General features: G+C 57.6%; 1 protein-coding gene across 1 annotated transcript in view; it reads left to right on the forward strand.

Moving 5' to 3' along the window:
* Positions 1–511: 511 nt before the first annotated feature.
* The window catches only part of SMO (smoothened, frizzled class receptor), a 30,156-nt gene continuing 17,446 nt past the window's right edge, over positions 512–13,221 (forward strand). The window contains exon 1 of the mRNA XM_065552099.1: positions 512–905. Coding sequence (XP_065408171.1) covers positions 557–905 — 349 coding nt within the window. The 5' untranslated portion in view covers positions 512–556. The remainder of the gene's footprint in view (positions 906–13,221) is intronic.

Consider the following 13,221-nt stretch of genomic DNA (forward strand, 5'->3'; position numbering starts at 1 on the left):
CCCGATTTGGGGGGACCCCCCTCCCCGTTACTTGCACGGATCCCCGCTGCTCGGAAGCCAGGCGAGGGGCTTCCTTTCTGCTCCCCACGTCTCCCCTGCCGCTCTCCGTGCGGAGCAGGGGGAGGGCCCCTCTCGCTCGCGATTTTTGGCTCCCTCCAGCCTGTGCATTCCTGAGAAAGGAGCCAAGACAACAAAGGAGGCAGGAAAGGAGAAGGCGCAAGACAAGTTTCTAGCAGGAGGCGGCGGCGGATTCCGGGGGGCGGCGGCGGCGGATTCGGGGGGGGGGGGGGCGGCGGCGGATTCGGGGGGGGGGGGGCTGTTTTCCAACTTTCCTCCTTTCTCTTGCCAACTTTTTTGCAAACTTTTCGAGTTGTTGCGCGCAAGAAAAGGAGCGGGGGGGGGAGCCGCGTTTCAAGGCCCGTCCCTCCCTCCTGCGGGACATTTTGAGGAGCTCGGGGAGCGCTGGGGGGGGCAGGCTGAGGGGGGGGTATTGGGGGAGGGGGGGTCGCTAGGATGATCCTGGGCGCGGGGGGGCCGCGGGGCGAGGCGGCCCAAGATGGCTGGGAGTTTGCAAAGTGGCCCGCGGCCCCGGGGCCCGGCTCGCCCTAGGGGAGGCGAGGAGGGGCGCGGGGGGCTGGGGATGGCCCCGGCGGGCTGGGCCCGGGGCCCCCTGCTCTGGGGGCTGCTGCTGCAGCTGAGTCTGGGCCCGGGGCCGCCCGCCTGCCGCGGGGCGCAGCTCAACGCCTCGGCCGCCCGGGACCGCTGCAAGCGAGCGGCGCCCTGCGAGCGCCTCCGCTCCAACGCCTGCCTGGGCTCGGCGCTGCCCTACGCCGCCACCTCCACGCTGCTGGCCGCCGACTCGGGCTCCCAGGAGGAGGCGCACGACAAGCTGCTGCTCTGGTCCGGTACGAGGGGAGGGCAGGGCCTGGGGGGGGCTAATGCGGGGGGAGGAGGGCAGGGCATGGGGGACAAGGCATGGGGGGGCTAATGCAGGGGGAGGGGGCAGGGCATGGGGGACAAGGCATGGGGGGGCTAATGCAGGGGGAGGGGGCAGGGCATGGGGGACAAGGCATGGGGGGCTAATGCAGGGGGAGGAGGGCAGGGCATGGGGGGCAGGGCGGGGGGGCTAATGCAGGGGGAGGAGGACAGGGCATGGGGCAGGGCGGGGGGGCTAATGCAGGGGGGGAGGGCAGGGCATGGGAGGTGGGGGGCTAATGCAGGGGCAGGGCATGGGGGGCCAGTGCAGAGAGAGGGGAACAAGGCTTGGGGGGGCTAATGCAGGGGCCGGGCACAGGTGGCTGAGGGTTAATGTGGGGCGGGACAGCACGGGGGGGCTGGGGGCCAGTGCAGGGGAAGGGGGCAGGGCATGGGGGCCAATGCAGAGGGGCAGGGCATAGAGGGCTGGGAGCTAATGCAGGGGGAGAGGGGCAGGGCATGGGGGGTTGGAGGGCCAGGGCGTTGGGGGCCAATGCAGGGGCAGGACATAGGGGGCTGAGGGTTAATGTGGGGGGGACAGAACATGGGGGCTGGAGGCCAGTGCAGGGGGAGCGGGCAAGGCATGGGGTGCTGGGGGGTAATGCAGGGGGAGTGGGCAGGGCATGGGGTGCTGGGGACCAATGCAGAGGGATAGGCTATGGGGCCAGGAGGCAAATGCACGGGGCAGGGCAAATTCAGGAGGAGCGGCAGGTCATGTAGGGAGCATTGGGGGAAGGGGCAGGTCATGGGGGAAGGGAGGGGTAGGTCATACAGGAGGCTTGGGGGAGGGGGCACATCATGGGGCGCTGGGGGCAAATGCAGGAGGTATTGGGGGGGAAGGGCAGAGGGGGCAAAGGACAAGTTCAGAGGGAGCCTGGAGGAGCATGGGGACAGGCCACACAGGGGTGTTACGGGGCCAGTGGGTCTAAAAGGAGGGGGTATTTTAGGGCACGCCATACAGGGGTAGATCACTTGGGCATTGGGTGGGCGAGTGCAGGCGGCAGTGGGGAGAGAAGCAGAGCTCACAGGGGGCTTGGGGAATTGGGGGGGCGGGTCACAGGGGAGTGTAGTTCTCCTTACAGATGTATCCTGGACTCCCTTTATTCCCCTTGCTGTAATGCACCAGCTTAAAGTGGCTGGGCCTACCTAAGTGGTGAGAGCCTTCTACCGCTGGCAGCAGGATTCCTTAGCACGAGCATCGGAGGTCTGTACTTTTGGTGCTGACGATCCAGGGTTCAGTCCCCACTGCCAGCGCACAGTATGTCGTCACACCAGCCCTACAGTGACCCTAGGTTCAGACAGTGCCAAGCTATGTGGGACCGTGGATGGCACGCTGGGTGGGGCGCTCGGATGTGCAGGTGTGGCCGGGAAAGCAACTGGTCATTCCCACCGGTGGCTTCCCTGAGCAGGTCTGCGCTTGGAAGTGCAAAGGGGAAAGTGGTTCTTGCTCTGCGGGTGCCGCGCGCTCCAGCCAGGTCCGGAGTCCCAGGCTGGGTTTTTTCCTGCCGCTGGTCTGCCCTCAGGACTGAGCTGGGGGCAGTTTCGCAGCTGATCCGCGAGGCAGAAGGGAGGGTGGCTTTGCTCTGCCCCGGTAAATCAGTGTTCTTCCCTGCAGCCAGGAGGGCTAAGACCAACCTTCCATTGTTGTCTGTAATCTAAACAGGTAGGAGCCAGTAGTTACCAGGGACAATTCCACAGAGCCTGGGCTTCCATGAATCCAGGTCGTAGCAGCAGCTGATTCCCAGCCCTGGAGGGGGAACCCTCCAAAGGCCGCTGTCCCTGGAGGATGAGGGTGGAAAGATGGAGAGGGAATTGGTCAAGTGCAAATGCGGGAGCTGGGGGAATTGGGTGGCTTAGGACAGGGGTACGCAAGGGTCTTCCAGGGGGTACATTGACTCATCTAGATATTGGCCTAGTTTTACCACAGGCTGCAAAAAAGGCACCAGCAAAGTCAGTACAAACTCCAATTTCATCCAGACAATGACTTGTTTAGACTGCTCGATATCCTCTACACTGAAATGTAAGTACAATGTTTATAGTCTGATTGATTTATTTACAGTTATATGGTAAATGAGAAAGTCAACAATTTGTCAGTAATAGAGCGTTGGGTCGCTTGTATTTTTGTCTGATTTTGTAACCAAGTCGTTTTGAAGTGAGGTGAAACTTGGGGTACGCGAGACAAAACAGACTCCTGAAAGGGGGACAGTCGTCTGGAGAGATTGAGAGTCACTGGTAATGAGCCATTGTCTCGTTCCTGGATCTCTAGCAGGCCAGTTCTGACCTGGCTGGTGTCAGGAGGAGCTGTAAGTTATCACCTGGTATATGACACTGGTCTCAGCCCAACTCCTAGGAAACAAAACCGGGGTGGCCCCCTCGTTAGAACTCCCAAGAGAGTGGGCCGTGAAAGCCTCCTGGGGCGGGTGTCGGGAGTTAGACATACTGGTTTGGGGCTGTTGTCCTGGCTGTACCTGGTGGGTGGCTGAATGGAGAACTTCCCTCTCCGAGTGCGTCGGGCGGGTTTCGCCACGATCAAATCACGGCTCGCCGAACGAAACGAGCTTTTGCTGCCCCGGTGGTCTGGTGCGCCCCGTTCGTTCTGAGCACTCATCAGCGCGCCCTGCGGCGTGGGGGCAGCCAACCTTTCCCTAGCCAACGCTTGCACTAGCAATCTGCCAGGATCCCACGCGCCAAATCTAATTTGCGTTAGCTGGTGCGCACTGAAGCTGGCCCCAGCTTTAGTATCTGTGTGCATACTGTCGAAACTACGGAGCCCTGCATGCAACGGGGCCAGGCACTGGACGCGGGGCAAGCAGTGTCCATAGGATGTGCCTCCTCGTTAAAGATGGAAGACGTCCATGTATCATAGATGGAGGAAACCAACAGCACCAACTGGCTTGCAGTGTATGAGGGCCATACCTGGCTACTATTGTCCCTGCCTGAACTCGTGTTGCGCTGTTACTATTAGTATATTCTCCTTTTTGGACTGTTTGCCTGTAGACACAGCTACCAGGAATCAGATTTAGATTAAATCTCAGGAAACTCTTGCTAATTGTAAGACCAGGAGGACAATGGGACAGACGCCTAGGGAGGTCGGGGAATCTCCTTCACTGGAGGTTTTCGAAAAGAGGCTGGGTAGCCATCTGTCTTGGGTGGTTTATCTTGCCTCCTGGCAGAGGGTTAGACCGGATGACCTTTGCGGTCCCTTCTAACCCTAGGGGTCTCTGATTCTGTGCTGGAGGGCCTGGTTAGTGTGATTGGATGCTTCTTTAGCTGTGCCCACTGGACACTGTATCCCAAATTTGCCTGAGTTATAGCTTTCGTCGGCTATCCCTCAATACAAGGATGATATCTGCGGGGGACGGGGGGAGTTATAGCTCTAGGAAGGTAGAGATGCCCATATTTGAGTCAACCAGTGGTTCATCTGGCATGCCGTGTGCTTTAGAGGAAGACGAAAAGGACCATACGATGTATTTCTGGCGTGCCGATACCATGGTGATGGGTGCAGCATGAGAACCCAACTCTGTATATGTGTTTTGATACAGACCAATGCAAAGTTCTACCCCTAGAAACAAAGAACGTGGGATGTAGGCACAGAATGGGGGACTGCATCCTGGAACGCAGTGTCTGTGGAAGTGGGCAAGCTACTCAACGTGAGCCCCCAGTGCCATCCTGTGACAAAAGGGCTAACGTGGGCCTGGGATGCATAAAGGCCGGGTGGGGAATAGGCGAAAGGAGGTGATTTTACCTCTGTCGATGGCAAAATACTGGACTACCACGTCCAGGTCTAGCGTCTGCGTTTTAAAAAGAATGTTGAAAAATTGCAGCGGGGGCAGAGAAGAGCCACAGAAGTGGTTCGAGGGCTGGAGAAAATGCCTCACAGTGAGACCGAAAGAGCTCAGTCCGTTTGGCTTGTCCAAAAGAAGATTAAGAGGTGACTTGATTACAGCGTATAAGGGTATCCGTGGGGAGGAAATACAGGGTCCTAACGTCATCTTTAATAAATGGTGAATTCTCCAGCTCTTGCTGTCTTCACATCAAACCTGGAGGGAGGCCTTTTGGGAAGATACACTTATGTCAGATGCAAGTTACTTGCTCAGCCCCGGGGAAATGGGGGGAAATGTCACAGCCTGGGTTACACAGGAGGGCAGGCTGATCTAATGGCCCCATCGGGCCTTGAACTCTGTGAATATAGAGCAACACTGAATCATGGGAAGAAATTTATTCCTGATTCCCTCAATTCGTGGCCTGAAGCACTGACAGGTCATTTTTTTCCCTTAGCTGCAGTGATCTGCAGATGCTAGTGAAGTAAAAAGACCCATTCCGCTCCCGGCCCTGTTTGGATCCCCTTTGAACGTGTCTTTAGGTTTCAATGCCAAGTAGTGCATAGGCTTAATTTGACTTTTTTTTTTTTTAATCTCTAAATACAAAAAGCATTAAAGGTTTCTTTGGAAGCCGGCCGGAGCTGGGTCGTTGGATCAGTGGGGGTGAGTCTCCTTAGCCAACGTCACGACTTCTTTGCGGGCAGCCGGGTTTTCTGCAGCTTGCACTTCTTGAAGAAGCTGTCGGGTTGGGGCTTTTCAAAACCCCTCCGCGTTAGCCTATCCCAGCTCCCGTAGACGCCAATGGGAGTCTCATTGACTTCAGTGAGAGCGGAATTAGGCCAGCGCTGAGCCCTTTGGAAAACCTGGCATGCGGTTGCCACAGAAATCTTCTTCCAGCAATGCCGGCCTTTCTCCGAGGCTTGATATCCTCCAGGGACTGTGACGTTCTGTGGAGGGGTCGGGCAGCTGCAGCACACTGGGGCCTAGGGCATCAGCTGACGCAGATTCCAATAGGCGCAGGCAAACGGTGCGTTTGCAGCTCTCTGGAAAGGGGCCAGCCCTGCCTCCTGGCTGGCAACGGTTCTAGGATCCCTTCCCCAGCCCTCGGTGTCCGCTGGGAGGGGAAGCCTGTGTGGAGGGAGGAAAGGCGCCCCTGTTGGGAAGCAAAGGGTGCGGGGGCCCCTGCGTTCCCCTGCTCGCACAGTGTGTGTTGGACTGGCGGATGAAGTGAGGAGTGGCTCAGTGCACTGGGGCATTCTCCAGGCGGCTCCTACTCCAGGCAGACGTTGTACTAAAAAGCTCCCGTATGCAGAGAGGGAAGACGTGCTCTTTCCCGGGGTGGCCCGGGAGCTGCCTTTTCTTTCTTCACGGGGTGCCCCGGCTGTACCCCCAGCCCTGTGATCACGGCCCTGCAGCAGAGCAGGAAAGCTGGAGTGAATGCAGAGAGGATAGAAGATCTTTCCCCCATGGAGTCAGCCCAGTGGCCAGCCTATAAGATGAGCCCCACACCCCCAAGATCAATATCGGATGTTTGTGTATTTAACCCTGGTGTGTATAATGCATGGGTCTGCTCTAGTGACTTCCAACTGAGGATCTCGGTGCATGTTACAGGCACGTCGGTGAGCTAGGGAAGTGTTATCCCTATTTGGCAGGTGGAGAAACCGAGTTGCAGGGCGGGTGATGTGACCGGCAGAGTGTCACACAGAGAATCCGTGGCAGAGTTGGGAGTGAAACCAGGTCCGCTCCGAGAGGTGGGGATAGAACCCAGGAGTCCTGGCGCCCAGGTCCATATTCTGACCATTGGACCGGACTCCCCTTGGCGCTGAGACCGCGTGGTCTGCTTGTTGCTAGGAGTGAGAGGAGAGAGGCTCTCGGGTGTGTCTTATCTGGGTGTGTTTGTGGCTCATTTAGCACAGACAGTGAGTCGAAGAGCCTCAGCGTTCTGTGGCTGGTGCGTGGTTAATGCAGGCTGCAGAATCAAGGCCGGCTAGACAGCCAAGCCCTCTGCTAGCAAATGTCTTCCCCCTACCGTCGTTGTCACCTCTTCGCCTTGTCTTGGGTGAATGAAATAGACTGAGCGTCTCTAGCCTGTCGCTGTAAGGCCGGTTTCCCAGACCTCAGATCGTTCTGGTTCGAACAGCAGGCTTCAGCAGTTCAGCCCCAAATAAGCGTCTTCGCCTCCCAGTCTGTGCTCACACTCCCCTCTCATCCCCCTCCAGGATGTCCCCCTGTCACATTTCAGGTGGGGACGCCTGATCTGAACTTTTCCCTCTGCCTCCTCGCCCAGTTGCTGCTGAAAAGCTCCCTGTGCCCAGCCTGGATGCCTCCTCCACTCCCATCACGTGAGCCGCACCCCTCGGCCTCTATGTTCACTTTGCCATCTGCTTCAGTGGCTGCCTCCCCTCCGAGTCCCCACACGGCAACACCCTCTCCTCCCTCCATCCTTGTTCTCAGCTCCTGCCCGCCCATCTCTTCCCACCTTCTTCCAGGCCGCTACCCCTTGGATCTCCTCCTTCTCCTGTGGGACTCACCAGGCCGCTTCCGTCTCCGTGTCCAAATCTTCCGCCGAAGTTGGTTCTGGTGTACGAGTCCATGAAGCCAGCACCTGTCAGGGCTTGTTCGCTCTTGCTGTTAATCAGCCAGACGCAGGCACGCTCCTCAGCCACTGCACAGCCTTCTGCCTGCTTGCACATACAAGACTGTCTGTGTCTCACTTACACTGCAGCTCCTTGGGAACCACGCCCGCTTCTCTCTGAGCTCAGGAACCGCGCTCACTAAATACCCATGAAACCCAGGCCCCTTAAATGCTCCGCTTGCTCTGAAACGACACCGGGGACTTCATGCAAAAGATTTTGTGGTCCTTAGAAATACAAGGGGACCTTAGTCTAAATCTAGTGGGATGCAGAGCCAGCAGTGTTCATGCAGTTGTCGTTCCCAGATTAACCTTAACTCTGCCCCCTGTGCTGCTGTCCTGTAACCATCCACTCTCTTGAAGTAGCCGGAGACAGACCCCCCGCAACCTATTTCACGCATAACTTTGCAGTACAGTTCATAGACCCACATGTCCCCTACCAGCCTTCCGCATACAGACAGGAAATGCTCGCTTCTCCAGAGACTAACTTTGCTTCCATGCAATACACATGAATATAGCCCTAACTTGTCACGTGGTGATATAATCCACTGACCTTCCAGGCCCATTGCAAGATGGTTGGGGGGTTTCTGCTGGTATAAACTGTTGGGTGAGGTTGTGAGGGAGTCTCTGACCCGTATTTAGAAGTGAGCGGGGTCTGGGAAAGACTCAGACCTGTAAGAGGGGGATGGGTGAGGACCCAGGGCCGTGTCGGATATGTACCGTATGCCAACATTGGCAGGGGCACCAATGGTGGAGTTAAAACTGATGCTGAAATGCTGGTCAGGATAAAAATCCAAATGTTTTTAATAAACGAACGGCCTTTCCTATTCTACTAACAACAGGTGAGATAATGAACATGGAAATGATTTAAAATTTTAATTTGCTTCTCTTATGCCAGCTGCTCACACTTGGCATTTCTCATCGGTTTGATTAGCAAAACAGGATCATCCGTTTCACTTCCACCTCCCCCTTTCTCATAATTTCCGAGCCCCAAGGCGCCTGCATGACACCACGGTGTTACTTTGCAAATGCTGAAAAGGAGTTTTGCTTGTAGGTGGTCTCTCTTTTATTTTATTTTTACATTTAATAAAAAATACTGTAGCATTTGAGATTGTGGTTGTTTTTTTACAAAGCTTATAAACTTTGGGTGAAATTTGACCTTGTCTTATCCCTTCATCTTAGAATTGCCTAATAATTTATGTTTAAATTCTCAACTCAAATGTTCTCTTAAGTAAGGGCATGACACGGTTAAAGTGTTAATCGTGCCTTACTGACTTTTTGTTCTGTGAGATGCGTGTCTCATCATTATTTTGAATCTTACTATTTGTCTCTGTCCTGAAGCAGTGAGTTCCACAGGTGAACGATGTGTGGCGTGTTTCAAAGAACTATATTTCTGGAGGACGGGCTGCCTCAAGGGACTGCTGTCTTCGCAGGGATGGCAGTTTAGTGGCCTGAGTGAAATCACTTCAATATGTTGTTGGTCCTAGTCCAGTTCTTAGTGAACAGGTGTCCACAGGGCAAACTGGTGTCACCGCTGGCACTCACTAACTAGCCTGTTGGAAGCCTCCCTGCTGCGACTGCAAAGGTGTAGTGCTATCCCTTATCTCTGAGAGGTGGCAGTATTATCCCCATTTTGTGTAGGGGGGAGTGGAGAAACCAAGAGGTTTAAATCAGTGGTTCTCCACCTTTCCAGACGACTGTCCCCCTTTCAGGAGTCCGATTTGTCTTGCGTTCCCCCAAGTTTCACCTCACTTAAAAACGACTTGCTTACACAATCAGACACACACATACCAACGTGTCACAGCGCACTATTACCGAAAACATGCTGCCTGTCTCCTTTCTGCCGTAAAATTGTAAAATAAATCAATTGGACTATAAAGATTGTACTTACGTTTCAGTGCGCAGTATATTGAGCCGTCTAAACAAGGCATTGTCTGTATGAAATTTGAGTTTGTACTGACTTCGCTGGGGCTTTTTTTTGCAGCCTGCTGTAACACTAGGCCGATATCTAGATGAGCTGATGTGTGTGTAGCCCTGGTTGAGAACCACTGGTTTAAATGACTTGCTTGAGATCACAGGGTCCGTCAATGACAGAGCTGGGACGCGAACCCAGGAGTCATGACTAAAGGTACATTTTAGTCATGGGTATTTTCAGTAAAAGTCATAGACAGGTCACGGGCAATAAACAAAAATTCACGGCCCACGACCTGTCCATGACTTTTACTATATACCCCCCGATCAAAACTTGGGGGAGGGCGCGGCTTGGGGGGTGCTGGGGAGGGAGTCTCAGCCTGGGGGCCTCGCAGGTGCTTGGGGGAGCAAGGGGGGAAGTCGTGGCTCAGGCAGGCACCGCAGGTGCTGAGGGGGCGTTGCGGCCTTGGGGGGTGCTGTGGGTGCTGGGAGTGGGGGTTGGTGGGTCTGGGGCAGGCTCCCTTCCTGGGAAGTGGGGACCCCAGCTCCTAGTTCCATGTGCTGCCTCCGCTCCGTCCCAAGCCCAGGTTCTGCAGCTCCCATTGGCTGGGAACCACGGCCAATGGGAGCTGCAGGGGCGGTACCTGCAGGCGGGGGAACCCCTTGGAGCTAGGCGCTGAGGGAGGGGAGCTCCTGTCTCCCTTCTGGGGACTGGGAGCCCCCCCAGGTAAGCACCACCCTGCACCCCAGCCCTGAGCCCCCCACGCCCAAACTCCTGCTGCGACTTCCGTGACCTCTGTGAGCCTTAGTCATGACACTTGCGCCCATGCTCTAAGCACTAGACCAGACTGTCTTCTCCATAAGGAGCAATAATTCACTACAGAGGAGGAGGGGAAGACAAAGCTAATTAACGTTGCAGAGAGGCCAGGCAAAGAGAAGAAGCTGCTGAGGGAACATGTGTTCAGATGTCGTCGTGTTCTGGATGCGTTGGTCTCCCGGGTGTTTTTGCAGTGAGCTCATCTCTGTGATCCTTCACCCGCTTTGCCAGCGTCCGTGCAAATCGCTCACTTGTTGATCTCAACAAGTCCCATTAGCAGGCGGGCTGCGGAGCCGGGCTAATCGCAGGGCCTGCTTGCGAGCCGGCCGCTGGTTACCGATCCCTTGCAAACCACCGCGGCAGGAGGAGCCGTGTCCCTGCAGGGGCTGCCCTTACCGCCCTCAGCAGCCTGGCCCACGGGGCCGGTTGGGCCGTTCAGCGCGTCAGTCACCGAGCTCAAGAGACAGGGAAGGAGATACAGAATCTTCCACCCGCCTCCCCAGCCCAGATGGGCCTCGGCTGGCCATGAAGGCACGCGGCTCCCATCAGAGGGTGGCCAGTGGGTATTGAGACAGCAGGGAACGGCCCCGTGATCGGAGATGATACCGAGCGTCCTGCACTGCCAGGGAAGCCAAATACTAAGGCAGCTGCAGGCTCAGGACCGCGGCCTCGATGCCGCTGGGGAGCCGCACTTTCATCGCTACCGGGGGGGGGGGGGGAAGGGTTTCCACATCACAGTGTTGGTACTACTGTCCTGGTGCATTGTGGGGTATTTGTTTGGCCTTTCACGGGAGATTCAGTAATTGGTCACCGAGGGACAATGGATTTCAAACAGCTGGACCGATGGGCTGACCCGGTGCGGCGGATGGTACTGATACAAGATGACGGGGAGCCGGAGCATTGAAGAGCTGTTCCTGGGGAGAGGGATCCCCTGGGGTCGTCCCCGTTCAGGGGCCAAGCTGCCCTCCCAGCCTAGGGCAGGAGCCATTCGACCACTCGCTCCGTTTCATCTCTCTTGCTTTTTTATTTGAAGTAGGGCTTTCGTTGGCAACTAAGGGGTAATTCAGTCCATAACCGGCTCCGTGCTCTACCCATTTCCCGGAGCTGGAGGTTCAAATCCCAGCGGAGTCAGCTTAGCCTGTCTTCCTCGTTGGCTAGATACAGGGAACCCTAGGCCTGGCGTGGCCAAACCCGGGCTCGCGACTCTCTTGCGGCTCTTCTACGGTTAAAGTGCGGCTTGCGGAGCCCCCCCATGTCCCCTCTGTTCTCCACTGGTGGGGGGAGGCTCGGGGCTTCTGCCCTGCGGTGGGGTGGTGGAGCTCAGGGCAGCTGCCAGAGGCGACTGGTGCCTGCTGAGAGTGGGGGGAGCACAATTTAAATGTTCACCCTCCCCAACAGCTTGAGTCACGTACCCCAGGCATGCCCTCGCTCCCGGGTGACCAGATGTCCGGATTTTAGAGGGACAGTCCCGATTTTCGGGGCTTTTTCTTATATAGGCTCCTATTACCTCCCCACCCCGTCCCGATTTTTCACACTTGTCTGGTTACCCTACTTCCCCCACCCCCCATTCCGCTCAGCAGCCCCTAGTCCAGGGGTGAGCAAACTTTTTGGCTTGAGGGCCACATCCGGTTTCCAAAATTGGATGGAAGGCCGGTTAGGGGAGGCTGTGCCTCCCCAAACAGCCAGGTGTGGCCCAGCCCCACCCCCTATCTGACCCCTCCTTCTAGCCCCCTGATGGCCCCCCCAGGACCCCTGCCCCATCCAACCGCCCCGTTCCCTGTCCCCTGAGCGCCCCCAGACCCCCACCCCTGACTGCCCCTGGCCGCCCCATCCAACCCCTCCTCTCATTCCTGACTGCCCCACCCCGGATCCCTGCCCTATCCAACCACCCTTTCTCCCTGACCGCCCCCAGAACCCCGCCCCTGACTGCCTCCGGCCGCCCCATCCAACCCCTCCTCTCATTCCTGACTGCCCCCTGGCACCCCTGCCCCCATTCAACCCCCCTGTTCCCCGCCCTCTGACCGCCTCGACCCCTATCCACACCCCCACCCCCTGACCACCACCCCGAACTCCCCTGCCCTCTATCCAACCCCCCCTGCTCCCTGCCCCCTTACCGTGCTGCCTGGAGCACCGGTGGCTGGCAGCGCTACAGCCGCGCCACCCAGAGCACCAGGACAGGCAGCCGCACCGCCCGGCTGGAGCCAGCCGCACAGCACAGAGCACCGGGTCAGGCCACGGCTCTGCAGCTGCGCTGCCCGGCAAGAGCTTGCAGCCCAGAGCCTTGCGCCGGCGGCCGGGCGAGCTGAGGCTGCGGGGCAGGGGGATCAGCGGGGGAGAGGCCGGGGGCTAGCCTCCCGGGCCAGGAGCTCAGGGGCCGGGCAGGAGGGTCCCCCGGGCCGGATGTGGCCTGCAGGCCGTAGTTTGCCCACCTCTGCCCTAGTCCCTGCAGCTCCCAGTGTTAGCGCGGCGTGGAGAGGCTGTGGCAGACAGCTGGGAGCTGCAGGGAGCGGCCGCTGCTTTAGCTCCGCAGGGAGAGGTAGCAGCAAAAAGCAGCGGCTCTCCCTGCGGCTCCCAGCTGTTTGCCGCTGCCTCTCCCCACGGCCGCAGGGAGGGGGCCTGGTGGCACCATGTGACCCTGGCAAAAATCTGGAGGGGCACGTGACCCCCACATGCCCACCCCCATGTGTCACCTCATCTCCAGCTTCTGCCCAGCGGGGAGTGGGGTCTAGGGGCTTGAACCCCACAGGGCATGACTGCTGGGGCTCAGGGCTGAAGCTGGAGCAGGGCTGAAGCCCCAAACCCCGGCAGGGCACCCCGACTCTCAAACTTCTGACAATTGTCGTACGCGGCTCGGACAGTCAGTTTGGCCATCCCTGCTCTATGTAACCCGCTGGGCCTGTCTCTTTAACAGGAGGTGTCGGTTCAAAAGCCCTGTCTGTGCTGCGGGGAGGCTGACCATCCTCTGGCGCTTGTCCTAAGAAGGGAGGGTTACCCCTGGGATCTTAGCCCCAAATACCCTTCTCCTTACTGCTGTCCTCCTCCACCCCAGAGGTGGCTGCCTTCCA

Source organism: Chrysemys picta, chromosome 1 (genome assembly GCF_011386835.1).
Source record: "Chrysemys picta bellii isolate R12L10 chromosome 1, ASM1138683v2, whole genome shotgun sequence".
Classification (NCBI taxonomy): domain Eukaryota; kingdom Metazoa; phylum Chordata; order Testudines; family Emydidae; genus Chrysemys; species Chrysemys picta.